At 44.0% G+C, this 26999-nt stretch overlaps 1 protein-coding gene across 1 annotated transcript in view; it reads left to right on the top strand.

The window, feature by feature from the left end:
* Positions 1-1844: 1844 nt before the first annotated feature.
* The window catches only part of DNAAF9 (dynein axonemal assembly factor 9), a 125946-nt gene continuing 100791 nt past the window's right edge, over positions 1845-26999 (top strand). Inside the window, exons 1-3 of the mRNA XM_056121428.1 lie at positions 1845-2008; positions 23320-23399; positions 26285-26404. Of these exons, the coding sequence (XP_055977403.1) occupies positions 1926-2008; positions 23320-23399; positions 26285-26404 (283 nt within the window). The 5' untranslated portion in view covers positions 1845-1925. The remainder of the gene's footprint in view (positions 2009-23319; positions 23400-26284; positions 26405-26999) is intronic.

The raw sequence follows: 26999 nt of genomic DNA, 5'->3' as shown, positions 1-26999 counted from the left end.
TTCCTCGTTAGCCGGCAAAGGCGATCTGTATTTGCAGGGAAGTTTCCAGAAACAGAGCTACGCCTGATTTTACGCTGTATTTTGGGAAGCTGCAAGCGATGGGTCAGCTTTCAGCTCAGTTACAGCGGTCTAACAGTATAAGCTGCAGAGGACCCGTTTACTTTCGGAACATGGACCCTGGTGCCAGGTACTTGCTGATTGGCTATTGTTGGCGCCTGGCACCGTCCGCGATTGGTTGGCTTTCAGTAGCTTGGGGCTGTCATTGATCCATTCACTTTCAGCCGCATAGTAACCGGAGTGAAGCTGTTGTTTACTGGCTAATTTTTCTGAAGCCCTGTAGAGAGGCGGGCGTTGATTGGCTGATTTTCAAAGTCCGAGTACTGATGTGACGCTATCCCTAGATAATGGGGGTCGTTCCCGGCTTGGAACGCGAGACAAAAATCACACGTTTCCTTTCTTCAATAGCAAAAACGAGCGTTTTTCACTTATAGCCCCTTCTGTGTATCTTCCCTCAGCTAAATCTGGATAAGCCATAAATATTGTGAATGTAGTTATTTCCAGCAAGGGTTGCCAATGAAGTGATTTGAGCGAAATTCTCCTGCAGAAAAATAGCCATTTGATGGGTAAATTTTTTTTAAAGCATCTTGTCGAAGTTAATGCAGAATGCAGGACAAAGTTATTAAAATACACCAGGAAAACTTATTTTACTCATATATAAGATAAGGGGGAGGGGAGGGAAGAGGTGAATTACAATTTTAAAAATTATTTTGGACCATAAGACCAATTAGTTTCCAGAATGGATGGTGACAGGAGAGTGGGCAAATAGTGACAAATGGTAATGAACGTAACATGTACTGATTTTCAGTGGATCACATCTGAAACTTACAATGCATTGTTACTTCTATAAAAAAAAAATATACATATGTATATTTAAAAAAGCCGGCAAGGAGATAGCTCCAAGGGCTGGAGCGGATGTTTCGCTTATAGGAGCCCTGGGTGGTCCCCTGGCACCCCAGGGTCTCCCAGGACTGAGATGGGAGTAGCCCCTGAGCGGAGCACCACCGGGCGTGGCCCGCCTCCTTCCTCCGCCCCAACCATCAAAATACAACCCGTCCGGTACGTAGACGGAATGTGCGGTGACCGTGTAACAAACGGGAATATTGCCCCGGTTTCCAACGCTAGAACACTAAAGCTGGTGGGATGAAGTTTGGGGTACGCAAAGGGGTCGAGCCAGGATCTGAAACGGTGAGGAGGGGCACAGGGATCCTACGGGAATCCTCACAGTCCGTCCGGGCGCGCGCGGGCAGGGCCTGGGAGGGTTCCGCTGAGGGTTTGCAACGTGGGGAAGAAAAGGATTAGGAACCGGGGGAGGCGAGACGGGGACCCGGGAGACGAGCCACCGCGGACGTCGCAGCAGGCCGGAGCCCGGCGGCCGGGAGGGGCGGTGCCTGCGGGGGCGGGGTCTTCGAGGCGGGGCGTGGGAGGGGCGGGGCCTGAGTGGGGCGGGGCGTGCCCAGGCCCGCCGGGCGGTAGGAGGGGCGGGGCCTGAGGGGCGGGGCGTGCCCCGGCCCCGCCCCGGCGCGTCCGAGTGCGTGGCCGGGGGCGCGTCAGAGAATCCCCGTCGGCGCTTCAGCTCCAGAGAAGCGGGTCGTGGGGCGCCCAGTTCGGCCTCCCTGCGGGAACCGGCGCTCCCGAGGCTCGGCCCGGCTCCGCGACGCCGCCAGCCTGCGGCCCCAGCCCGCCCCCTCCCCGCCGCGGCCCCGCAACGCCCCCCCCCGACGCCCGTGCTCCTTTTGCGCGCGCCCGGCTCCGCCCCCCGCCCCGCCGCGCCCCCCGCCCCGCCCGGCCTCGGCAGTGGCCCCCGCCGGCCTGGGCGACCCTCACGGTGGCCGCGCCGCGCTCCGCCGCTCGCCGCCGCCGCCGCCATGGACGCGTTCCCCACGCACCGGCTGGGGCTGCCGCGCGCGCGCGCCCCCGGCGGCCCGGGCCGCCCGTCGCCCTCCGTCAGGTAAGGCGGGCGCGGGGCCGGGGGGGCGCGGACGGGCTGGCGGGCGGGGTCCGCGACGGCGCCCGCCGCAGGGCGTGGCCCGACATGGCTTCCCCGCTCCACTCCGCGAGCGGTTCCCGCAGCGACCGTCGCCGTGCCGAGAAGCGTATACGGCCGCGACTCCCCTCCCAGAGCACGGCGCCCCGGCTGAGGACTCGCGCGTCGGGCGCCCCCCTGGGACGTTTCCTCCCGGGAGCCCTCCCTTCCCCCACGCACGTACAATAGCGGCCCGGCACCGGACCCCCAAACGCGCCTCCCCCACGAAGCTTCCTCCCCCCCCCGACAGTGCACCCTGGGAGCCCTGCCCCTCGGCGGCGACTTCCCCGGGGCACACCCACCCGGTCCCCTCCTCGGCCCCCACACGCCACGCGCAAGCTGACAGCGCTCCCCGCGGCGCGCGCCCCCCCACCCCCACCCCGCGCCCCCGCCTGCGGCGACGCATCCTTGACTCCACAATGGGGAGCTTGGTTGGGGAGGAGTGGCGGTCCTTAGGGGTGGGGGTGCAGGAGGGAAAAGGGACTGGGTGGGCCGGGAAAGGAGACCCAGGACGCCCGAAAACGGTGATGAGACTCGCGGGAGGACTCTCACGCCACCCCCCCCCCCCCCCCACCTACCCCCTTCCGATTTAGGAGGATCCGGTTCCGATTTCTCTTCCCTGCGCCTTTGGGGCTGACCTTGATATTCTGGGCATTGTTTGCCGCGGAGCTGGTTCTAATGATGGAGGGGGGGAGAGAGAAAAAAGAAATAAACTGTCATTAAGCCAGATGAGGGTTTTTTTTGTTTGTTTGCTTGCATGCTTGCTCGTCTGCCTGCCTGCCTTTTTTTTTTTTTTGTAGCCACAAAGCACAGCAAATACGGTCTATTTTCCAAGAGAAGAGATGTGCGACTTGCTTAACGCTGCTGCTCCTGTATCCGTATAGTACTCGAGGCATTGTGTTTCTGACTCAGTCCTTGTTCTGTATTGTTCTAGCTAGACCAGGTTTGTGGAGAGCAAGGAGGAATTCACAAAACCCTCTTACAATCTGTTATTCCTTTTTCTTATCCCAGCAAGGAATGCATGTTTGTTGAATGAATAAAGAACGGGAAGGTGGGACTAAATTCTCAGAGTTGCACTTAGGTGTCCTAATTCACTTCTTATTAAGCAGTTGATGTTTAAACTGATCTTCCCTTAATAGAATTTTTTAAAATTGTGTGCTTTATTTTCTTACTGTTGAGGTTTTGTTGGGGGAGGGGTGGGGGGAGGGGGTTGGGGGGGTGGAAGGGGGAGAGTGGGGTTACACCCAGCAATGCTCAAGGCTCCTTCTCAGCTCTGCTCTGGGATCATTCCTGGATTCTGGGGGATCATATGCCTGCAGGACAAGGCAAGAGTTCTTAACCCCTGTACTGTCTCACCAGCACCCTTAATATGAATTCTTGTGAGCTTTACGGTTCCAAGGGTTTAGTTGTTTATGGTAACAAGCAGGTAGTTTCACTGTTAGAAAGTATTTGAACTGTGCATAGAAAAGAAATTATACAGAAAATTTAACTACTTGGAGCACCCATCCATTAAATCTATACTCTATAAATGCAGGGTGCGTACCAGAGTTTTGAGCTTGATGCATTTGAGACCTTAGGAAAAACCTTGGGACTGGAGACATAGTATAGTGGGTAAGGCACTTGCCAGCCTTCCCAGGTTCAATCCCCTGTACCTCTTATGATCCCCTGAGCCATCCTGCCAGGGGTGATCCCTGAGTGCAGACCCAGGAATAAACCCTTAGCACCCCTAGCTATGGCCCCCAAACAAAAACAAAAAAACCTTTCCCCAGTAAAATTCACCTCTATGTAATTGTCTTTCTTATTTAATAGTTTGGCAATATACCAATATTTCTTAAAAGTGGTGCTTCTAGGTTTAAAAATTAATTTTGGCTTTTAGTGGTACCCAAACTTTGAATCTTCCATCCAGTGGTTTGAGCAAAATTTCTCTTATTGTAGACAAAGTTAGGCTGAACTCCAAAGCCTGTAACATTGGTTAAAAAAAAATCTAGAGAAATTTCTCCAACTCCCCCCTCACTCCAGTCCACCTCCATTTCTGCCCCCTCCCCAACATAATAGAGCATGCTTTTCTTATCTATTCAAGCCTTTACCTGTTTTGACACAGAATATTTCTGGCACATTTCAAACTAGCACTTTTCCTGTCACTGGTACTTGGCTCCTACTGCACTGTGATTCCTGAGTGATGAAAGAGGCAGGCCTAACTGGTGAAGTTGCATTCTGAAAGCCCATAGATAGTGCTTTGCAAGTGTGTGCTTTGTGTTTTTCTCCTAGCAATGGTGTTGAGTTCACAGATGAGGAATGGAGATTAAAACATTGTTGCTAGGTCTTGAAACCATTTTAAGAGAGAGAGAAGAGAGAGAGTGTGTTTCATTCTGGAAGGGTGTGTATCCATGAGTATGTGCTAGGTCTCCTAGCTCTGATCTCACTCCTGGCAGTGCTCAAGATCAATGTGGTACCTGGGATGGAACTAGGATTGGCTAGCTGTAAGGCAAGTGCCTTAACCTTGTATTATCCCTCTACCCCCCTCAGGCTATCTTAAGATATATTTGGTTTCTTCCTCCTAGACATGAGGAATTGTGTTTGCTTACTCCCTTGAAGTTGAGAATTTCCCTGTGAGTGACTTTGGGTCAGTGAAATGTTCATGGGAATGATATATATATATATGTAGTCTCCGTAAGAGCTGTTCTATGCACTTGCAAATCCTTCCCTCTGTTAGGGTGACCCTTGGTTCTTTTATCCATCTTGACCCAAAGGAAGCCTCCCCTCCGGTGACCTGTGACTGACATGCAGAGTGAACTAGAGTTAGATGTTGTTTCAGGTCTCTAAGATTTTAGAATAATTACCAGTAACAATGCTGACAGGAGCCAGTGGAAAGAACTAAGTTACACTTTTCTACTTTGAAATCTTTTCCTGTAGGGTGTCTATTTCTGCTTGAGACTTGTTTAACAATGTAAGTTTCTCTGCCTCTTTATAGAAATAATCCAACCCTACTGTTCTAGGTACTGTGGAATCAGGTGGTTGAGACAGGCCCTTGCCCCCAGAGAGTTCTTTTGTAAGTAGAAAGAGATAGAAAAGAGTGAAAATCTTAACATAGAGAGGTGAAAAAGAGGCCCTGAGGAATAGGGCAGAAGGAACGCTGACCGAAGGAAGCTTGGTTGATTTTCGACTTTGCTATTAAAGGAATGGAATTATTAATTCCGAATATCAGGAGCAGTTTCAGTTTTACTCTTGTCTATTTTGAATTGCCTAATAGACATTTGCCAGTTCAAGTGGAGCTATTGGATAGTCAGTTGAAAGTATTAATGTATTAGTCTGAAATTCTGAAAAAGATTGGGACTAGGAAGATCATCCATCATGCTGACATCATGCTGATGACTCCTGCTCTGTGTGTGTGTGTTTGTGTGTGTTTTGTGGCCACATCTAGCAATGCTCAGGAGTTTTCTCCTGACTCTGTGCTTAGGGATCTCTTCTGGTGGCGCTCAGGGAACTATATATAGTGCTGAGGATCTAACTTGGGTTTGGCCATGTGCAAGGTAAGCACCTTAGCCTTTGTACTATCCTACCAGCTCCAGTAGCTCTGCTTTTCAGGAACTATTAAAGGAGCCAGAGAGATAGTACAGGTACTTAAGTGCCAGTCTTGCATGTAACTGATCCAGTTTTAATCTGCACTGTAGATGCTCCCCTGAGTATTCCCAGGAGTGATCCCTGAACACAGAGTCAGGAATAAGCCCTAAGAACTACAGAGTGAGTTCTCTACCCCACAAAAACAAGAATTATTTAAGGAAGAGCAGAGTAACATGCCTGTAACTGAAAGGGCATAAAATATGATAGTTTCTTTTGTTTGTAAGTTGGCAGACATGACGTGTTTCTTTGTGGAATGATGGAGTACAGAAAAAGAAATTAATGAGGTAATAGAGAAATGACTGACAATTGCACTTAGGGGTCGGGGTGTAAAGTCCTTGAGTGGGTGAAATTAGATGAGATCTAGGACAAAACTGAATGTCTATCTCAAACTGTATGTGTCAATAGACAGTTCCTGGACCCAAATGCTGAAGCATTAGTTGTAGAAGATGGATCTTCTCTTCCTAGTTTACCTTGGTGGTATAGTTCATGCCTTACTTCTAGGTGGCCCTGGATTTGGTGTTGGAATATTAACTAGCACACACAAAAAGAAGGTCCTCAGCTAAAAATGAAGTACAGGGAGGTGTTGAATGTTTGAAGAGAAAGAATCTGTAAAAGTTTAAGAGAGTGGGAGCACCGGAGAGATAATACAACCGGTAGGGCACTTGAATTGCATGCAGCCAACCCGGCTTCAATCCTCAGCACCCTTATGGTCCCCTGAGCACCACCAGAAATGATACCTGAGCAGAATAAGGTCTGATCGCTAATATCACATGATCCCCTGAGCACCGCAAGGAGCAACCACCAAGCATCACACCAGGTGTAGTCCCTGAGCAAAACTGGGCAAGGCCCAAGCCCAACCCCTGAATAAAGAAAAAGTAGTAGTTAGTCGATAGTAGTTAGTCGAATAAGGAAACATCTTAGATTGTCATACAATACTAGTATCTATTTGTGTGTGTTGTCCTAAATTTAAGAGATTAGGGGGCAGAGCAATAGTTTGGTGGCTAGGCATTTGCCTTGCCCACGGCCAACCCAAGTTCAATCCTTGGCACTCCATATGGTCTCCCAAGCTTTGCCAGGAGTGATCCTTGAACACAAAGCTAGGAGTAAGCCCCTTTTGAGTCACTAAGTGTGGCCCAAAAACCAAAGAAAAGATGAAGAAATCCAGTTAGCACGGCTCTGTGCTTTCCCTTTATGTGGATCTGCTTCAGGTGGACAGTGTAGGCGGGAGGGGCTGAGGTAGGATAGACCTTTTGCTGATTGTAACCCCTTCCAACCTTGTTTCCTCCCTGTGGATGTACATCCTACAGGTTGGCCTTTTATCTCATGCTGTGGTTCCCCATTTATGTGATTTTCATCTATAGCCCCCTTGGACTATGCAGGGGGAGACACATGGGGCCATATAGTCAGTCACATGTTGGAAGACCAGAGTAAAGGAAAGAGCTGAGAGGAAAGATTATGTTGGTGCATAATGAGATTATCGTGAACTAAGGAGTCGGTAGCAAAATACAGAGACAATCTGCAGCCATTGTCTCTAGGGAATGAGGAGGTATGAATGACCCAGAGGTCTGTGTAGATTTAAGGAGTTATGGGTGATTATTGTTTCGTGACATGAAGGAATTTTTTTTTTGGTCACATGTGGCAATGCTCAGGGTATATTCCTGGCTCTGTGCTCAGGGAGCACTCCTGGCGGTGCTTAGAGAACCATTTGTGGTGCTGGGGTTGAACCTGGGTTGGCTGTGTGCAAGGTGAAGGCCTTTTCTGCTGTACTCTCTCTCTACTCTAGCCCCAGGACTTTTTTTTTTTTTTTTTTTTGCTTTTTTTGAGTCACACCCAGCAATGCATGGGTTACTCCTGGCTCTGCGCTCAGGAGTTACTCCCTGCGGGCTCAGGGGACCATATGGGATGCTGGGAATCGAACCCGGGTCAGTCGCGTACAAATGCCCTACCCGCTGTGCTATCTCTCCAGCCCCAATTTTTTTTTTTTAATGACCATAAAAATTCTCAGGGACTGGAGCAGTAGCACAGCGGGTAGGGCATTTGCCTTGCACGCGACCAACCCTGGTTCGATTCCCAGTGTCCCATATGGTCCCCAGAGCACCGCCAGGAGTAATTCCTGAATGCAAAGCCAGGAGTAACCCCTGTGCATCGCCGGGTGTGACCCAAAAAGAAAAAAAAATTCTCAAAACCAAAGTGCATGAGATTCTAGATTAAAAGTACACTGTCACAATTTAGCCCAATCACTTTTTTAAAAGTCGATGCCAGGGACAGCATCCTAACATTGTTGAGCATTATGAAGACAAAAAGAGTATCTGCAGGGGCCAGAGAAATAGTATAGCAGATAAGGCATTTGCCTTGCATGGTATAGACTTGGTTCAATTCCCAGCATCCCTTATGATCCACTGAGCACTGTCAGGAGTGATCTCTGAGTGCAGAGCCACGAGTAACCCCAAGCATTGCTGTTTGTGACCCAAAACACCAAAAATATATATATATATAATAAAATATCTGAAAATCATATAGATAGGGTTTGAAATCATGGGCTGTTAGCAAAATTGGGAATTAGAAGATAGTAGAGCTAGCAATGTCTTCAGAAGAGAAAGGAATTCCCACCCAGATTTCTCTATCCTAACAAAATTCTCAGGCAGAGTGAGGAGAGGATAAAGACTTCTACATGTATAGTCTTGAAGTTTGACCTTCTGTGCACCTTCTATTAACAAGTCAGTGGAAATTTGATGAGGTGTAAAGTAGAAGGCAACCCATCTCAGGAAGAAAAAAGTATATGTGTGTGTGTGTGTGTGTGTGTGTGTGTGTGTGTACTTTTTTCTGTATATATATACACACACACACACAAGGCTCAACCTTTAACATGTTAATAATCTCTTATACAAGGGCTTACTGACTTCAGGATGAAATACAACAATCTTAACACACTTTTTTTAAGGAAAATTTTTTGCATCATTTTTAGTGAATTATTCATAACAATCAATAAAAAATAAATTATTAGGTCCTACTTTGGAGGCAGGGTCTGGAGGTTAGGTGGAAACATTCAAAATACAGTAGTGGGTAGGTGTAAAGGTAAAGGTAAAGGCCCTCCCGTTGATCGTCGATTTGCTCGAGCGGGCCCAGTAACGTCTTCATTGGAGACTTTGTTGTTACTGTGTCTGGCATATCGAATACTCTCGGTAGCTTGCCGGGCTCTCCGAGAGGGGCAGAGGAATCGAACTCGGGTCGGCCATGTTGGCCGCGTGTAAGGCGAACGCCCTACCCGCTGTGCTATCCGCTCCAGTGGGTAGGTGTAATGGTGGTAGAATTGATATTGGAATATTAAATGTACAAATTATGGCAAACAACTTTAAAAAAAGTTTTTAAAAAAGTCAGTGGAAGTGGAGTTAATGCCCAGTTCAATCAGCTTAATCAATAGCTGAATAAATAGCAGTACTCCTACGTTAAAAAAAAAGGTCAGTGGAAGATGTTGTCTAGCAAAATAGTCTGATTTAGAGTTCCTGTGCTAAGACTATGTACAGATGATATTTCTTCCTTGTTAGGGACCTATTAGAAACTGTTTTCCAGGGCCAGAGTGATAGTACGGCAGGTAAGGCGTTTGTATTGAGTACAGCCTACCCTGGTTCTATCCCCAGCACCCCAAGCTTGCCAGGAGTAATTCCCTGAGTGCAGAACCAGGAGTAAGCCCTGAGCATTGCTTGTTGTGGCCCAACCTCCACCCCCAAGAAAGAAAAGAAAATGGAAAGAAAGAAATACCTTATTTTTCCTGGAAAAAAAGATTTTTAAAATGTTTTCAGGACATACCTGGAAATGCTCAGGGATTACTTGTGACTTTGCACTCAGAATTACTCTTTGCAGTAGTTGGGGGACCATATGGGGTGCCAGGGGTCAAACCCGGGTTAGCCACGTGAAAGGCAAGCACCCTACTTGCTGTACTATCTCTCCAGCCACTCCCTAAAAAATTCTAAAGGTCTGGGACCATGTTTTTTTTCCTTTCCCCACTGGCGATGATCGGGTTACTCTTAGCTCTGTACTCAAGAATCACTCCTAGTGGAGCTCCAGGGACCACATGGGATGCTGAGGATTGAACCTGGGTTGGGCGAGTGCAAAACAAGTACCCTACCTGCTGTACTTTCATTTCAGCCCCCAGGTCTGGGAATATTTTTAATTGCCATTTTCCACGTTGCTTGCCCTTGTGCTTAAATCAGTGTCTGGCACATAGTCAGCACTCACTAAATATGAGGTTCTGTTAGCTTGTTATGAAACCCTGCTGACATTAGTTGTGTATTGAAAGAAGAGAGAATAATTGCAGGTGAAGCCAGGTTGTGTTCAGTTTCACGGGTATGCAGAAAATGAAGACTCAGTTGTGAACTAGTTGGTAAGCAGGTTTTCACAATAGTGAGTTCCACAAAGAGCATTTTAGTAACGCCTCATGAGGCAGATTATATCTTCCGGTGATGTTTACTGGCCAGTTGCCAATACTTATGCTTCTGATTTGGTTTTACAGATCTGTAGACCTACAAACTGCAGATGTCCCTGCCTTAAGAAAGCTCAGAAATCAGAGCAAGGCTATGACCTTGAATGTCTGAAAATGTGAAAGCTTCACCCTCCTTTGTACTTGCTTGGATGATGGCCAGGGAGGTTTGGTGCAGCGCCTACAGAGGCTGAAAGGGTTTGCTGGGTTTGCATGTTTCTGGCCCAGGGGTTGAAAGGTCTGTCTTTTCATTTGTGCCTGGGATGATGGTGCACTGCTCTCCCTTAGTGAGCACAGTAACATTAATAGCTTTCAGTATCTTGACGGTTTTCTCACTCTGGGACATCTCTTCTGGTGTTCTTTTCATTTTGTTTTGGGACCACATACTGCAGTGCTGAAGGCTTACTTGGGACCATATAGGATGCTGGGAATCTAACCCAAGTCAGTTGTGTGCAAGGCAAACGCCCTACCCACTGTACTATCACTCTGGACCCTGTGACTTACTCTTGACTCCATGCTCAGGGATCACTTCTGGCATTGCTCAGGGACCACATGCCATGCCAGGGATCCAACTGGGGTCTGCTGCATGCAAGGCAAGAACCTTAACCCTCCAACACCTGATGTTCTAGCTTTTGGAAGGGCTGGTGATAAAGATGCCCTCAAGAGTCCTACTGGAAAAAAAAATCCTACTGCTTGAATTATTGTGGTTTTCATTCTGAATTTGGAAAGGAAAGAAAAAACTTTTTAAAAATAAGTTGCCGTTTATTTAAAAATACTATCTCTGAGGGACTGGAGAGATAGTATAGGGGGGTAAGACGCTTACCTTGCATGCAGCCTATTTTGTTTTAATCCCTGAATCACATATGGTCCCCCAAGCACTGCCAGGAGTGTCCCTGATTGCAAAGCCAGAAATAAGTCCAGAGCACTGCCAGGTGTGCCCCCTTCCCCAAACAAAACAAAACAAAGCAAAAATGAAAGGAGTTGTACAGCTAGTACAGTGGACAGTGCCCTTGCCTTATGTGCAGCCTGTCTGAGGACCAGGACCCCGTGTGGTTCCCTGACACAGCCAGAAGTGATTCCTGGGCTCAGAGCCAAGAGTAAACCCAGAGCACTGCTGGGTGTAACTCCCAAAACCAAAAGAGCTATTGTTTGTGAATATGAAGCCCTACTTTAAGGAAATATCAACTCATTGACATGTCTTTTGTTTGAAACTTATTTTGAAATTATCTTTGTTTATAGATGGGCTAGTAATGTGCTACATTATTATGATCCTAAGTACTCTTCACCCAGCTGCTTCTTTTAACCTCTGCACATAATTATGGTCTGTTTATCCAAATTAAGAAATTAATATTGATACAATATCATTTACTTAGTAAACTCTTGTTTAGTTTACTAGGATGTTTAGTGCTCAGACCTTACAGACCTTATTTCAGTTTCTCCAGTTTTTGTGCTAAAGTCTGTTTTTTTTTTTTTTCCCATTCCAAGATACAAGCCAGTATTTCACATTGCATTGAGACTTGGCATGCTTTTAATAGTCAGAGTGATGGAAAGTAATTGTGGATGCTTTCTGAATGTAGACTTGTGAAACTAACTTTGCAAAGGCCAGATTGTAGGAGGAAATGCTCAGAGGAGGCCAAAGAAAAGGGGAAAAAATGGAAAATAAGATGTCACACTAGAATATATTGAACAGACTTAGAGATAATTTTTCCTGTTTGTTGTGGGTAACTGTTTGTTGAAATTTTTGCATTTAATTTGTGGAGAGTGTCATATATCCCAATTTCTGAAATATATGTGGATATGAATTGTAATTGGGCACTAGTTTCAGCCATTTTAGACAAGGTGACCTGTCAGCAGCTACTTGGCAGTTGATGAAAGAAACTTCAAGATTTATTCACTTTCAAAATATGTCTGTCTGCAGACCTTCTTACACTTCTACTTACTACCCCTTTTTTTGTCCAAAAAACGCAGTGTGGGCAAATACTACCAGAAACACCTTGAATGTGTCTAAGTGTGTGATTTTGCATGAGTTTTGGGTCTTTGTGTGTGTGTGTGTGTGTGTGTGTGTGTGTGTGTGTGTTCAGAAACCGTTTACTGTTGCTAGATTTTTTGCAATTTTTGCTTTCAGTTATGCAGTCCACAGTTTAAGAAGCTAGAGTCTCAAGGAAGCAGGCCAGCCTTGGTGATTAGGCAGCAAGTGACTATGACTGCTGCCATTCTAGTGGGCTCGATCAGTGCCTTTTCCCCTTACTGCTTCTCACTGACATACTTTCCCCAAGGCAGTGATGGTGGCTGATGCAGCCCAAGCCCTTATTCTCCCTGTACTGTGACCCTAAAGGCCATTTCTCTTCTAGCTCTAAAACAGGAAATCCGTGGAAAGGACTCCAGTTCTCTTGGCTTGTTTCCAGGATGATTAGATTCTTTGGTTAGGACAGGCCCAGGGTATGTTACCTGGGGAACAAGTGGAAAGTAGGCTGAGTCTAATATATATGGCGTTGGGGATCAAACTCAGGTCCGCTGTTTGCACAGCAACTACCTTACTTGCCACACTATCACTACAGCCCCGGTATTCATTATTATTGTTATTATTGGGATTTGGTCTATACCCAGTAATGCTCAAGGGCTGCTCCCAGTATTTTGTTTGTTCTGTTTTGTTTTTTTGTTTTTGTTTTTGGACTACATCTGGTGATGTTCAGTTGTTTCCTCCTGGCTGTACACTCAGGAATTACTCCTGGTAGTGTGTGGAGGACCATGTGGGATGTCAGGGATCAAACCCAGGTCTTTTATAGTATGGTGCTTTGCAAGCACTGTACCCACTGTACTATTGCTCCAGCCCCTGCTTCTCAGCTTTTCCTGTGGGTTACTCCCACTCCTATGGGTACCATGTAATGCCAGGGATTGATTCTGTGTCTTCCACATGCAAAGCTTGCACTCAGCACTCAGCACATTGAGCTCTCTCTGGCCCTCTACTCTTGATTTAAACTGATTAACATAATAAGATTTCAGCTAATGTAAGGTAAATGAAAGATATCATCGTCCAGTGCCTATATTGCTGTTGCAGAGTCTTAATTGGTCTCCCGGTTCACTTTTCTCCCTTTGATTTTCTTTTCCTTTTTTTTTTTTTATGTAGGAGTACTGCTATTTATTCAGCCACTGATTAGCTGATTGAATTGTGCATGAACTCCACCTTACTTTTTTTTCATTTTTTTATAATTTTATTTATTGAATCACTGTGAAAGCAGTTACAAAGCTTTCGGGTCTAAGTCTCGGTCATACAATGAAACATCCGTACCTTCACCAGTGCCCATTCTCCACCACCAAAAACCCCAGTATACCCCTATCCCACACCCTCCCCCTACCTGTGGGGTAGATGATTTCCATATTACTCTCTTTCTACTTTGATCACATTCAATATTTCGACACCAGACCCACCATTATTATTTGAGATTTTACCCAACACTCAGATCTGCTGAAAAGGCAACAGTAGACAATTTGTGTTCTATTCCTGGTTATGAATAACATATGATGTCGCATGGCTGCAATAGGGCCATGAGATTTTGAAATTCTGAAATTTTAACACTTAAATCTGGAGGGATTTCTGCCAAAAGCCACTGGGTTTCGAGATTTGTTTCTGAGTCTCTGGGATCAAGTCCGTTAAGCAGCTTGATCAGGAGCCTGAGAGGCCGTTCATGGGTGATGACTTGGGGTCTCATTGGGGTGAGGAAGACAGGACCAGCTCCACCCCCATCCCGTGAGGCCCTGCGTGTCTCGTCACTGGGGGCCCAAATCTGACTGTCCAGTGGCCTCTGAAGGATGGCAGCCACTGGGCTGCCAGGGGGAACAGGCCAAGGCACGAAACCTTTCCCACCTGGGTTGGCCCAGCACCGGTAACCTACTGCAGGGACCAGACGCATTTCTGCCAAAAGCCTCTGGGTTTTGAGATTTGTTCTGAGTCTCAGGGATCATGGCCATTAAGCAGTTCGATCAGGAACCAGAAAGGCCATGCCTCCAATTATATAGATGAGCTGGAGGTGGTTTGTGGGTGTGTCTTTCCACATACCTAACTTTTGGCCGTTTACTTTCTTGGTAAACTTTGCCCCAAGTTTTTGGGGTCTGGCCAAAGGCACAGCAGCAATTTTGGGGTATCTGGAAATCTGAAGGCGCCATCAGGCTGCTGATGCACTCACCTCACAGGTACAGATTGACCTGCTGGCGGCACTATACCCCCATCCCTTTGATTTTCAGTAGAGCATTTAGAGTCATCTAATTGACATTCAGGTACTCTCATACAATTTTTCCCTGTTTTCAAATTGCTCTGAGTGAAAACTCAGCTGTGAGATCCAAATCAGTCTGGTTGCCACCCCTTTCTTCTCTTCATCTCCTGTTACTTTCTGCCTGCTGTGCCACAGACCTTTTCCCAGACTGGCCAGGTTGCTGTCAGACTCCCTTAAAGTCTTGATGTTTTTAGTAAACACCTTCTGGAAGCTCTCCTTAAAACTGCAGTCCACCACCTTTGAGGATTCAAACATCTGTCTGTCACGTTTTTTGTTTTGTTTTGTTTAAAAAAAAAACTTCCATTATCTCCTTTCTAGCCCAAATGTAAGTTCAGAGATTTTTGTCCCCATTTTCCATGCCTAGCACTGCCAAAAAATTTAATTAAAAAAATTTGAAAATTTCTTAACAGCTTGGGGCCAGAGAGATAGTACTGCAGAGTGAAATGCTTGCCTTGCATGTGACTGACCCAGCTTTGATTTCTGGCATCCCATATAGTCCTCTGAGCACAACCAGGTGTGATTGCTAAACTCAGAGCCAGGAGTACCCCTAACCCCTGAGCACCTCTGGGTGTGACCACCTTCCAAAAACAATTTATTCACAGCTAAATCCCTAGCAGTCTGAACAGTAACAGCAAAAATGCTTGATATATAGTTGGTACTTGATGAAAAACTTGAATAGTTGGAATTCCTGCTTAATGAGTTTATAGGTTAATTGGTTGATTTCCTGCTTCACAAATAATTAAATGAGATATAGGTATTAAAAAAAAAAAAAGAAAGTTTGCAGGCTGCAGTGATATGATTAGTACAGCAGGTAGAGCATTTGCCTTGCATGTGGCTGACCCAGGGTTGAGCCCTGGAATCACATATTTCCCTAAGCACCGGCGTAATTTCCCCCGAGCACTGAGTGCAGAGCCAGGAGTAACACTTAGCGTTGCCTGGTGTTATCAAAAAGCAAAATATAAAAACAAACAAACAAACTCCAAAAAACAAAGGAACAGTTGGAAGGCAAATCATCTCCCCTTAAAACTAGGTACTTTATTAGACTATAGACTGAACATGATTGCCACTCAGTGTCTCTTTCGCAAACCACAGCACCCAAAAGGAGAGAGAGAACAAAAGGGAATGCTCTGCCACAGAGGCGGGGTGGGATGAGGGGGTTGGGGGGATGGGAGGAATACCGGGATCATTGATGGTGGAGAATGGGCACTGGTGGAGGGACGGGTACTCGATCATTGTATAACTGAAACCTAAGCACAAAAATTTGTAAGTCTACAACTGTACTTCATGGTGTTTCACTAATAAAAATTAAAAAAAAAACAAAAAAATAAATAAAAGAGCACATATTAGTAGATATTCAGAAAAAAAACTAAAATTCTAATCTTATTAGAAAAAAAATTTTAAAAATTCAAGAAAAAAAACACTAAGTACTTTATATAAAAAAAATCTTAAAATCTTAACTTACACATGAGAAAGAGCCCATAAGCAAAGCCTAGAAGTTTGAAGAAAATATTTGCAACATATGATTAAAACATAGCTTCTAAAATATGAAAATGGGGCCTGGAGCAATAGCACAGCGGGTAGGGCATTTGCCTCGCACGCGGCCGACCCAGGTTCGATTCCCAGCATCCCATATGATCCCCCAAGCACGGCCAGAAGTAATTCCTGAGTGCATGAACCAGGAGTAACCCCTGTGCATCGCTGGGTGTGACCCAAAAAAGCAAAAATAAAATATGAAAATGACTGGTAATTATGGCCAACCTTCTACGTGGCACTGAACACTGCCAGGAATGATCCCTGAGTGCAGAGCCAGGAGTAGGTCCTGAACATCGAGGTCTGTGGCCCAAACCCTTCCTCAAAAAAAAAAAAAAGTTGTAAGTAATCTATTATGTATAAAATAGAAAATGTGAAGAACAGAGAAAATTGTTTAGAATTTTATTTTATTTTTCTCCTCCACTCCCCCCACCCCATTTAGAATTTTAAAATATGACATCCATGGATAGCTTTATTGTCAGACAATCAGTGATGTATAACTGAAAGAATTCAGAGGCAGGGTACCTGGTCATGCGGATCATGTGGTGGATTATAGTACTGTTGTTAATCTTTACTCAAACTTGTGATCTTGGCCAGACAGCTTTCTGCTAAGGTTCTGACTTTTTATTTGTTTTGTTGGTGGTCGGGGGACCATGTGCTTCTAAGGGACAGTGCAGTGCTGGGAACTGAACCCAAGTAAATATATACTCCAGCCCTTTGACCTTTCTCTGAACCCCTGATTTCCTCAGACTGTTAACTCTTTTGTCTAGATTCTGAATCTTAATCTAGGGAAAATGAGAGAGAAAGTATAGGATACGCGCAGCATATTTAACATAAACTGTTGGGTCTTCTGAGTCTACAGTTCTTCTAAGCAGGGATTTGCTGTCCCGGCTGTGTTCTGGGAGACCTGGAAGCACAAAGACAGCGCTATTGTTGGACTTGGTATATGTTGGAAAGCTTCTGTCCATACATAGTTTGTCTTCGTGATGCTGGGAATCGAGGCCAGGGCCTCATACATGCAAATCAAGTATCAACTGCAGAACTCCATGCCCTTGCTGAATACAATGGATGGATGTAAAGGTTCATACTGGTGATTTCACAGATGACTGTTGGTTTGGGTTGATTTTTTGTTTATTGGGGGCAGGCATACCTGGTGGTGCTCAGGTTACTCCCAGCTTGGTGCTTAGAGGTAGCATCCTATAGTGCTTGGGTACGGGGAATGATGCAGTGCTGGGGTTTGGACCCAGACCTCCCACAAAGCATGTGCGTAGCCTATTGTGCTGTTTCTCTAGCACTCCCAGGTGACTCAGTGAAAATAATAGTTTCGTATGTAACACTTTTTTTTTAAAAGACTGTTTTGCCTGCAAAAATTTTAAAAGCATTAATGTAGATAAGAAAACAAAAATGCTGAACTTAATGTGGTTAATTTTGGGTGCTGGGGAAGAATGATTTTGACATTCTTTGTACTTACCAGGTGTTTTTTTGGGTTTTCTTTCTTTTTTCTTTTTCTTTTTTTTTTTTTTTTGCCTCAAGCAGGAGGCCTAGGGGCCCCACTTGTGATTCTTGTCTATCCAGGTCAATGGAAGGACCCAAGGATGTGGTACAGTGAAGACCCTGTGGTGCCAGGGATACCCAGGCCTCCCCAGCAATGGCCAGGGCCACCCAGGCCACATCCTGTGGTGCTTGGAGCCTCCTGGATTGTACCCTGCAATCCTGGGGACCATGTGGTGCCAGGGCTGAACCAGGGTTGGCTGCGTGAAAGGCATGTGCCTTAACTAACTCTTCTTTGTCTCCTGTTTTATTTTTGTATTTTTAATAGGTAAAGGTTTTTAGTAGGTAGCAAGCTCAATGGTTCATGGACAAATAATAGGTTATGCTCTGGTTAAATATTAAATTGGGGAAGCAAGAAAATGTATAATAAAAAAACTGAACTTTGTCTTAGGTATTTGACAAGAAAATAAGATATTAATTAGGATAATGTTTTACTCTGGGAAGAGAAAAGAATTTTCTGTTTTTAGAACTATGCTTTCACCCCATTTTCCAAGGTACTGTAGAAAAGAAACTTTTTTGCTCTTTTTCATATTGTCTTTGGCGTTCCACAGCCCCAGTGGGAAAGCTGCTTCTTTCTTGGTCATGTGACCCTCTCCTACTTTTGTCACCACTGGTTGTGTGTTTGAAAACCAGGGAGCTCCTGCTGACCTTGGCAACCTGTCAGCCTACTGTCCGGATGGGAAGTGAGCCAAAGGACCAACTTGATGAAATATTTCTAGTGCAGAGTGAATGCAAGATTAGTCCTTCATTTAAACAAGAAAAAGCTGGGGAGGGGCAAGCTTCTGTTTCCCAGGGAGAGTGGGAAAGCTTTTTTATTCTTTGTTTTTGTTCCTGCATCAATCCTTCCTTCCTTCCATCCTTCTTTCCACTCTTCTCCTGCTTGCCTCTCTTCCTCCTCTCCTCTCTTCTTTCCTCTCCTTCTGTCCTTTCTCTGCTCCCTTCCTCTCCCTCTGTCTCCTCTTTCCCTTTCTTGGTCTTACATTGAGCCCAGAACCTCTTACATGCTGAATATACAGTATACCTCTAAGTTACATCTCTGACCTAAAGTCTTTCTGTAATCATGATGTCATTTTTGTTCTGTTTCATCTAAAACCCTCAGTTACTTTATATGTCTCCCTTATTTGCAGTCCCAGATTTTATTATTATGAAAATAGCAGATAATAGAGGAAAAAAAGGTAATAAAATTACCTACACCACTTAGAGTCTTCAAAAATTAACATTTGTCATAATGTGCATTACCTTTTTATTTTTATTTTTATTTTCTGTAAAATCTCTTTTTGGGGGGGTAAATTTCAGGTAGTATCACACTTCACTTCTAAATATTCCCTCATTGGATGAGTACTTGATCATTGTATAACTGAAACCCAATCACAAAAATTTGTAAGTCTATAACTGTACCTCATGGTGTTTCACTAATAAAAACAATAAATAAAAGGAAATTAATGATGGAGAAACAATTAAAAATTTAAATCAGAAATAAATATTCCCTCATTTGCTAGAAGAATAATACATAACTACATTGTCTAACAAAATTATCAGTATTCCTTACTATCATCAAATTCCATATCCAGTTTTCCCCTCATGGATGTTAGCCTCTTTGGTTTTGGTTTGGTTTGGGGGCTACACCCAGCATTATTCAGGGACTATTCCTGGTTCTGTGCTTGGGAGGTCACTCCTGGTGGTACTCAGGGGACTGTGGTGATGGGGATCAAATCTATGCCTCCCTCATGCATAGCATGTGCTTCAGTCTGATGAGCTCTATCTCCAGTTCTGTTTGTTGTTTTTGTTTTTTCTTTTTGCTTTTTGGGTCACACCTGGCAATACTCAGGGGTTACTCCTGGCTCCACACTCAGAAATTATTCCTGGCGTTGCTCAGGGGACCATATGGGGTTCCAGGGACCACGTGCAAGGCAAATGATCTTCAGGCTATACAGTCTCTCTGGCCCTCTGCAGTCCTGTTTGCTTTGTTTTATTCAAGTTCATATGTTGCATTTTATTTATACTGTTTCATAAACTTCTATTTTTATTTTAATAACTTCACCGATTTTTCCATTGCAATTTCTTGGGATTTTTTTAGTTTGTTCATTTTGTATTTGAGAGTCACACCAGACTGTGTCAGGACTTCTGGCTCTGTGCTCAGGGATCACTCCTGATGGTGCTCAGGGGACTATATGTGGTGCTGGAGATGGAATGCCAGTTGGCTGTTGGTAAAGCAAGTGCCCTATACACTATACTATCACTCTGACCCCTCATTACAATATCTTAATTGAAATACAACTAGCAAAATTTACAATGTTGGGCTGTAGAGATCGTATCGGGTAAGGTGCTTGCCTTGCATGTGGCCTATCTGGGTTCAGTCCTTGGCATCCCATATGATTCCCTGAGCACCACCAGGAGTGATTCCTTAGTGCAGATCCAGGAGTAACCTCTTAATAGGCTTGGCCTGCAAAAACAACAGATATGACCCCCTCCCCCCAAAAAAAGAGAAAAAATTTACCACTATGTAATTTGTAAGTGTACAGTTATGTAGCATTAACTACATTCACATTTATATGAGGCTCTGCAGGAGAGCATTTGCCTCGCATGTGTAAGACCTTGAGTTCCATCTCCAGCCTGCAAAAAACAAAAGCACATTTAAGTTGTGCTGCAGTCAGCATTCTTCATGCACAGAACTTTTTAATCTTGCAAGCCTGAAACTTCATGTCTCGCAGACTAATTCTCCACTTTACCTCAGCCTCTAGCAACCATCATTCTACTTTCTTTTTTTTAATTTAATTTTTTAAAAAATTTTTATTAGTGAAACACCATGGGCTACAGTTGTAGACTTACAAATTTTTGTGCTTGGGTTTCAGTTATACAATGATCCAGTACCCATCCCTCCACCAGTGCCTATTCTCCATCATTTACATTTTTCTTTTTTTAAATTTTTGTTAGTGAAACACCATGAGGTACAGTTGTAGATTTACAAATTTTTGTGCTTGGGTTTCAATTGTACAGTGATCAAACACCCATCCCTCCACCAGTGCTCATCTTCCACCACCACGGGTCCCAGTATCTACTTTCTTTTTGTGAAGTTTTCTATTCGAGGTTTCTCATAAGATGGAATCATAAGATGGAGAAGTAGTAAAGGGTAGGGCACTCACTTTGTACATGGCCAACCTGGGTTCGATCCTCAGCACCCAAGCACCACCAGAAGTGATCCCTGAGTGCAGAGCCAAAGCCAGCCGAAAACAACAACAAAAAAAAGTGGAATCATACGTTGTTTTTTTGTGACTGACTTATTTCAGTTAACCTCAACATTTTAAGGTTCAGACATATGTCATAATTTTTCTTTTTTTTAAAAATTTTTTTTTGGTACAAGTAATCAAACCCAGATTCTTATACACTCAAGTATAGCTAAGCCTGTCCAAGACCCCAATAATTTCTTTTATTTTAAAGACTTAATATTCCATTGAATATAAGTACTTACATATTGGATATACACGGGTTATGTCTGCCTTTGAGTATTGTTAATAATGCTGCTGTGAACATGGGAAATAGTTTCTTTCTGATACTTTGCTTTTAGTTGTTTTCCCTTTTTGGGAGGGTGTACTCTATTTTTAATTTTTAAGAAGCTGCTGTACTGTTTCTCTTGGCAGCTGTGTTGGTTTACTTTCCCACTGATAGCATACAAGAACCCTGATTCTCCCTGTCTTCTCTAACACTTGTTATTTTGGGGTGGTTTTGTTGTTAGTAACGATCCTAATTTATGTGGGAGTGGTTATGGTTTGATTTGCGTTTCTAATGCAGACACCAAAGCACTAGTGATTTAATGATAAGTAAGTTGAGCATGTTTTCTTGCACTTATTGTCCATTTCTATATCTTCTTGGAAAAAAGTTCAAGTCTGTTACTCATTTTAAATCAGTTTTTGTTGGTCTCTGTATTCTGGAATCAGCCTCTGATATATGATTTTTATTTTATTTCTCACAACTATTTTTTCTTTGGATTGTCATTTCTTTCTGCTAATTGTGTCCTGTTTTGTCTTTTAAAAATGTTTTTGTTAAAGTTTAATTTACGTACTTTTTCTTATGTTGCCTTTTTTGCATGGGTATTGCAAGAATCATTGTCAAATCCAGATTTGTGAAGCTTTTCCCCTAGAAAGCTTTTTTTTAATGTTTTCTTCTCAGAGTTCTTAAATTTGAATTATATATATATATATATATATATATATATATACACACACACATACATATAAAATATCAGCGTCCCAGTCCATTATTTTGCATGTGGGTATAGTTTCCCCAAAATTCATATTTGCTAGGGGAAAAGCCTTTACTTCCCTTGTCACCATTAAGTACAATCTCAAATTTTGCTTGGAATTTTGCTTTCTGTAGATGCTTTTATCAAGTTGAGGAAACTCAACAGTTCCTAGTTTTCTGAGTTTTGTTTTGTATTTTTGGTCAACAGGTGGTGAATTTTTTTTTTTTTTTGCATTCTGTGGTTAATATGATACGGTTTCTTTTTTCACTTGTTAATATGATGGAGGGCTGGAGCGATAGCACAGCAATAGGACATTTGCCTTGCATGTGGCCGGCCAGACCAACCCAGGTTCGATTCCTCCACCCCTCTCAGAGAGCCCAGCAAGCTACCGAGAGTATCTCACCTACACGGCAAAGCCTGGCAAGCTACCTGTGACATATTCAATATGCCAAACACAGTAATAAATCTCACAATGGAGACATTACTGGGCCCACTCGAGCAAATCAATGAACAATAGGAGGACGGTGCAGTGGTAATATGATGGACTTTATTGATTTAACCAATAATGATGCTGATTTGCATCCCAGGTACAAACATCCCAGAGATAGCAATTAAGTCATAGACTAGATGACTTGGGTGTTGTATCATCAGGAAGAATGAGATGGGGAGGGGAAAAACTTCAGGGAGGGGAATAGTATTGTGTGGCTGAAAATACTGCTGCTTGGGTGTGTAAACGGCCACATACTGGAGTAGATTGAGGAGAAAGGATGAGGTCTGATTATCATGGATGGAATAGTTCCATGTAGTTGGTTTGTGGAGAATCTTAGTTAATAATCGCTGGAAAGGAATGTGTCACCTGAAAGGGAAAGTAAATGGAAGAGCGTTAGGAACCAATGATAAAGAGGCAGATTCTAGAGCTTGGAGGTATTGGGGAAATGTGCAGTGGAAGCATTTCCAGCAGGAAATTGGGCAGCTCTCTAGGATCGCTAGGTAGGAGAAAGGGTTGATATAAAGAAAATGGAGCTTCTTAGAAGTGATGATAACATGTGGGGTACCTCTCTTCACACTATGGGACGTGGGGGATACTTAAAGTGGAAGCAGTACTAGACCTGCATAGAAATGGGACATGCACCTCTGCTGACACTCTCTTAGTGGTAGTTGTGACGAAAAGAGCTTCTTTTGGCTGCTTAGATCAAATTGTGTTTTGTTTTGAAAGTAAGATGAGGACCAGTTAAGTGTGGAAACCTTATCTTATTTTTGATAATCCTCAAAAGAAGTAATTGGAGTCCCAAGTCCTGTCCAGCACTGACCACGAGAGGGCTTTACGTCCCGTCACCTTGAGTCAGAGAGTTCCTGACCATCCGGTTTGTAATTAACAGTCCAGATGTCATCTTCAGACTAATAATGTGTAATCTGGAAAGAAGATAACAAACACTTCCCGAATGATTCATGATGGTTCTGATATCCAGACCAGATAAGGACCAGTGCCTTCTCCCCAGGCCTTTGCGCACAGCACTCAGGGGGGTGTTTTCTGTTTTTGTTGCAGCTGCAGCCGACTCCGCCAGGTTCAGAGTATCCTGACCCAAAGTAGCAAGTCTCAGCCTGATGGGATCCTCTGCATCCTCGGTCAGTGGTTTTAACAAGGGTGGGGCTCAGGGCCATGGCAGCAGAAATTCCTGAGGAAGACACTAATAATAGTATCACTTTGAGTTAAGCATTGAGCTCATTAATGGCCTTCTCCCAGCTCTTTTTCCCTATTGGTGTTGGTGTGGTTAGGTGGGACATCCGTAACATAGGGAGCCTCTCCACAGACCTGGCACTCTGCTCATGTTATCTCATTGCACCTTATAGAGACCATACAAGAGAACAGTATTAACAGCACCCTTTTTGATAAAGGACAGGAAACAGAGTCTGGGAGATGCAGCAAACTTGCTCAGGGTATTAGGGTGGCAGAATTGAATTTTTTTTTTATTCTTCCAATTTGGGGGGGTTGGTTAGTTTTTGTTTTGGAGCCACACTCCCGGGTAGTCAGGGCTTACTCCTGGCTCAGCACATAGGAATTACTCCTTGCGACTTGGGGAACCATATGGGATGCTGGAGATTGAACCTGGGTCAACTGTGTGCAAGGCAAATGCCTTACCCACTGTACTATCTCTCCAGCGCCTCTTTCAGTTTTTTTTTTTATTGTAAAGTTACATCACATAAGTTAAAATTCAGACAATGTGCTATTAGCACACAAAGCTTTCTAACTACTAAAGGTACTAATCCTGCTCCTTAGATACAGTATTGTCAACTCACATTTGTGTTTTTCAAATGAAAACATTATGCAGTGTAGTTAATCTATTTTTTAAAATTTAGTTAGTTTTGGGGCCACACGTAGTCATTCTCAGGGGCTACTCCCAGCTGGGTGCTTGCACCCATCATGACTAGAGGGAGCCAACCCAGGACTCCAATATGCAAAGTTTATTCCATTCCTTGTGCCATCTCTCTGGCCCTAATTTTTAAATTTTCACTTGAGAATAATCTTATTTTTTCCTATGCGATATTACCTCCTTTAGAGATAATCTTTATACCCATAATATATATTTATACCCAAAGTATTGTCATAAAAGTGGAAATGTGGGACCTTACTTGTGTGTGGCTGACCTAGGTTCAATTCCCAACAACCCATATGGTACCCTGAGCCCACAAGCAGTGATTCCTGCGCACAGAGCCAGAAGAAAGACCTGCGCACCACCAGGTGTGGCCCAGCAACCCTGCAAGCTCCCCAAAAAATGAAATTGTAGATCATATATTTTGTCCATCATCACCCAATTTAGTCTCAGAATTAAACTGTACCAGCTTCTTATTTGTCCTTCCTCAGAAATTTTGTGCCAATTTTTGTTTTTTATTTCACAATATTGTATTTAAACTTATGAAGAACAGTTTGCAAAGTGGTTGAAAATATACAGTCTGTAGCCAGGCAGGTTTGGGTTTGAATTCCAGTTCCACTTACTCAGTCTCGAAGTTGGTGAGTCACCATGGAGACACAGTTTGTGTTGCCTCTGGAATTCCAGCCAGAAGTTTCAAACAGTGAACAATTAATGCATCCTCTCCCCAGCTGTAGCCATCAGGCGGGAAGAAGGGGGGGAGGAAGGAACGACTCTACTGTAAATTCAAACTAAACAATTAATGCATTCTCTCTCCAGCTGCAACTGTTGAGTGGGTGGAGACTCTTTACTATGAATTAAGTTTTGAAAAAAGACCTTCCTGTTTATTACTGTAATATTAGAGTATTATTTTTGTTAGTTAATACCCAGCCTATTGAATATAGCCAGTGTAGGGACAGAGAGATGATACAGAGGTTAAGGTGCTTGCCTTGCATGTGTTTGATCTTTTTTTTGCCTTGCATGTGGTTGATCTTTTTTTTTTTTTTTGGCTTGTTGGGTCACATTGGCGATGCACAGGAGTTACTCCTGGCTCTGCACTCAGGAATTATTCCTGACTGTGCTCAGGGTACCATATGGGATGCTGGGAATTGAACGTGGGTCAGTCACGTTCAAGGCGAACGCCCTACCCGCTGTGCTGTTGCTCCACCCCTGCATGTGGTTGATCTTGACTCGATACTCAGCACCATTTAGTTTCTGAGCATCACCAGGTATTCCCTGGAGGCCACCAAGCACTGTTCGATGTGGCCTGGAACATCCTATTACCATCAAGGTGGCCTCAGTAATACCCATCAACCAAGGGCAATGTAACACTGAATTGTTAAGCCCTGTTTTTTTGTTTTGTTTTGTTTTGTTTTGTTTTGTTTTTGTTTTTTGGTTTGTTTTGAGGACCACACCTAGTAGTGATCAGGGATAACTCCTGGCTCTCTGCCCAGGGATCACTCCTGGCAGGGTTCAGGCGCCCATATGGGGTGCTGGGAATTTGACCCTGATTGGCTGCATTGGAGCCCTCTGGTCCTGAGAGATCTCTATACACAGTGGAATACTGCTCAGTTATAAGAAAAGGTGAAATCTTACATTGCATTACAATATGATAGAATTATTAGTGCCTTATTAAGGGAAGTAAGTCACAGGGAGAAAAACAAATGAGTGGATGATCTCACTCATGTGGTTTATAAAAAAACAAAGTCATGGACTAGACAGTAGCCAAAGAAAACAAACCTTTGAGCTCTGACAACAGCATTGAGGTGATCAAGTTGGGGAGTGGATGGGAAAGGATCTATAGACCAGTAGTGGGGAGGAGATTGGCATTTTGGTGCTGGGTATAACGTTGTCATCTCAAAATAAAACATTTATACTTTTGAAAACCATCATTACTTCAATTTAAAAAAAATGCTAGCCAGTGGTAACACACACACACACACACACACACACACACACACACACACACACACACACACACCCTGATGTGAATAGCTGCCTTTAACTTAATCATTAGGGATTTGCTGAGCCAGGCACATTCCAGGGGCCTGTTTGCCTGTGGGTCACTAGCGCTGATAACCACCTTCTTTCTTTGCCTTGCAGGAATCGATAGCAGGTACAATGAGGGCTGTAGAGAGCTGGCAAACTATCTCCTGTTTGGTTTGTACAATCAGAATACCAGTGATTTTGAGAAAACGGGGTTTTCTGAAGAAGTTCTGGATGGTAAGTATGTGAGAGGTGGAGAAGGCAGTGATTTATTTCTTTGACTCCTTATTTCATTAGGTGTTTTTGGGAGAATTGTGATCAAATTGAAAAGAAGCTGACATTTTAGAAAATGTTTACTTTTTTTTAATTGGTGAAAATAGTCTTTCTTCCTTGGTCATAGATTAAGTAATAGGCCAATGGGAATTGGTCACCTGGTGGATGATGAGACCAGTAACAAACAATTTTCAGAACATATTTACTGGGAAATCAGCTTTAGGGGGGAAACAGAACATCAGTGTTTGGCTGTATGTATTCTTGGCTGGGTACCAGTTTGCCTCTCGTCGCCCGCTGCTGCTTGTGCTGGGAGGCTCAGTTGGTGTGCTGTTGTTCCATGAAAGCGCTTTCAGTTTAGAGTCAAGGAGGAGCCTGCAGGGCCCAGGGAAGACTTCATGGGGATCTTCAGTTTAGGATAAAGGCCTTTTGTCCTGCTCTGTCTTTGGAAATTATTTTTTGTGTGACACGCTGCCTGTGATTATACGGCAGGCTTTACTGTGTATTCTTGCTTTACTGTCCCTCTTTCTCAGCCCTGAGTCCTCAGCCTGTGTCACAGCTG

The sequence above is a fragment of the Sorex fumeus genome, unplaced genomic scaffold (assembly GCF_029834395.1).
Source record: "Sorex fumeus unplaced genomic scaffold, SorFum_2.1 ptg000044l, whole genome shotgun sequence".
In the NCBI taxonomy this organism is placed as follows: domain Eukaryota; kingdom Metazoa; phylum Chordata; class Mammalia; order Eulipotyphla; family Soricidae; genus Sorex; species Sorex fumeus.
The sequence above is the reverse complement of the archived record's forward strand: the minus strand, read 5'-3'. Positions and strand labels throughout refer to the sequence as shown.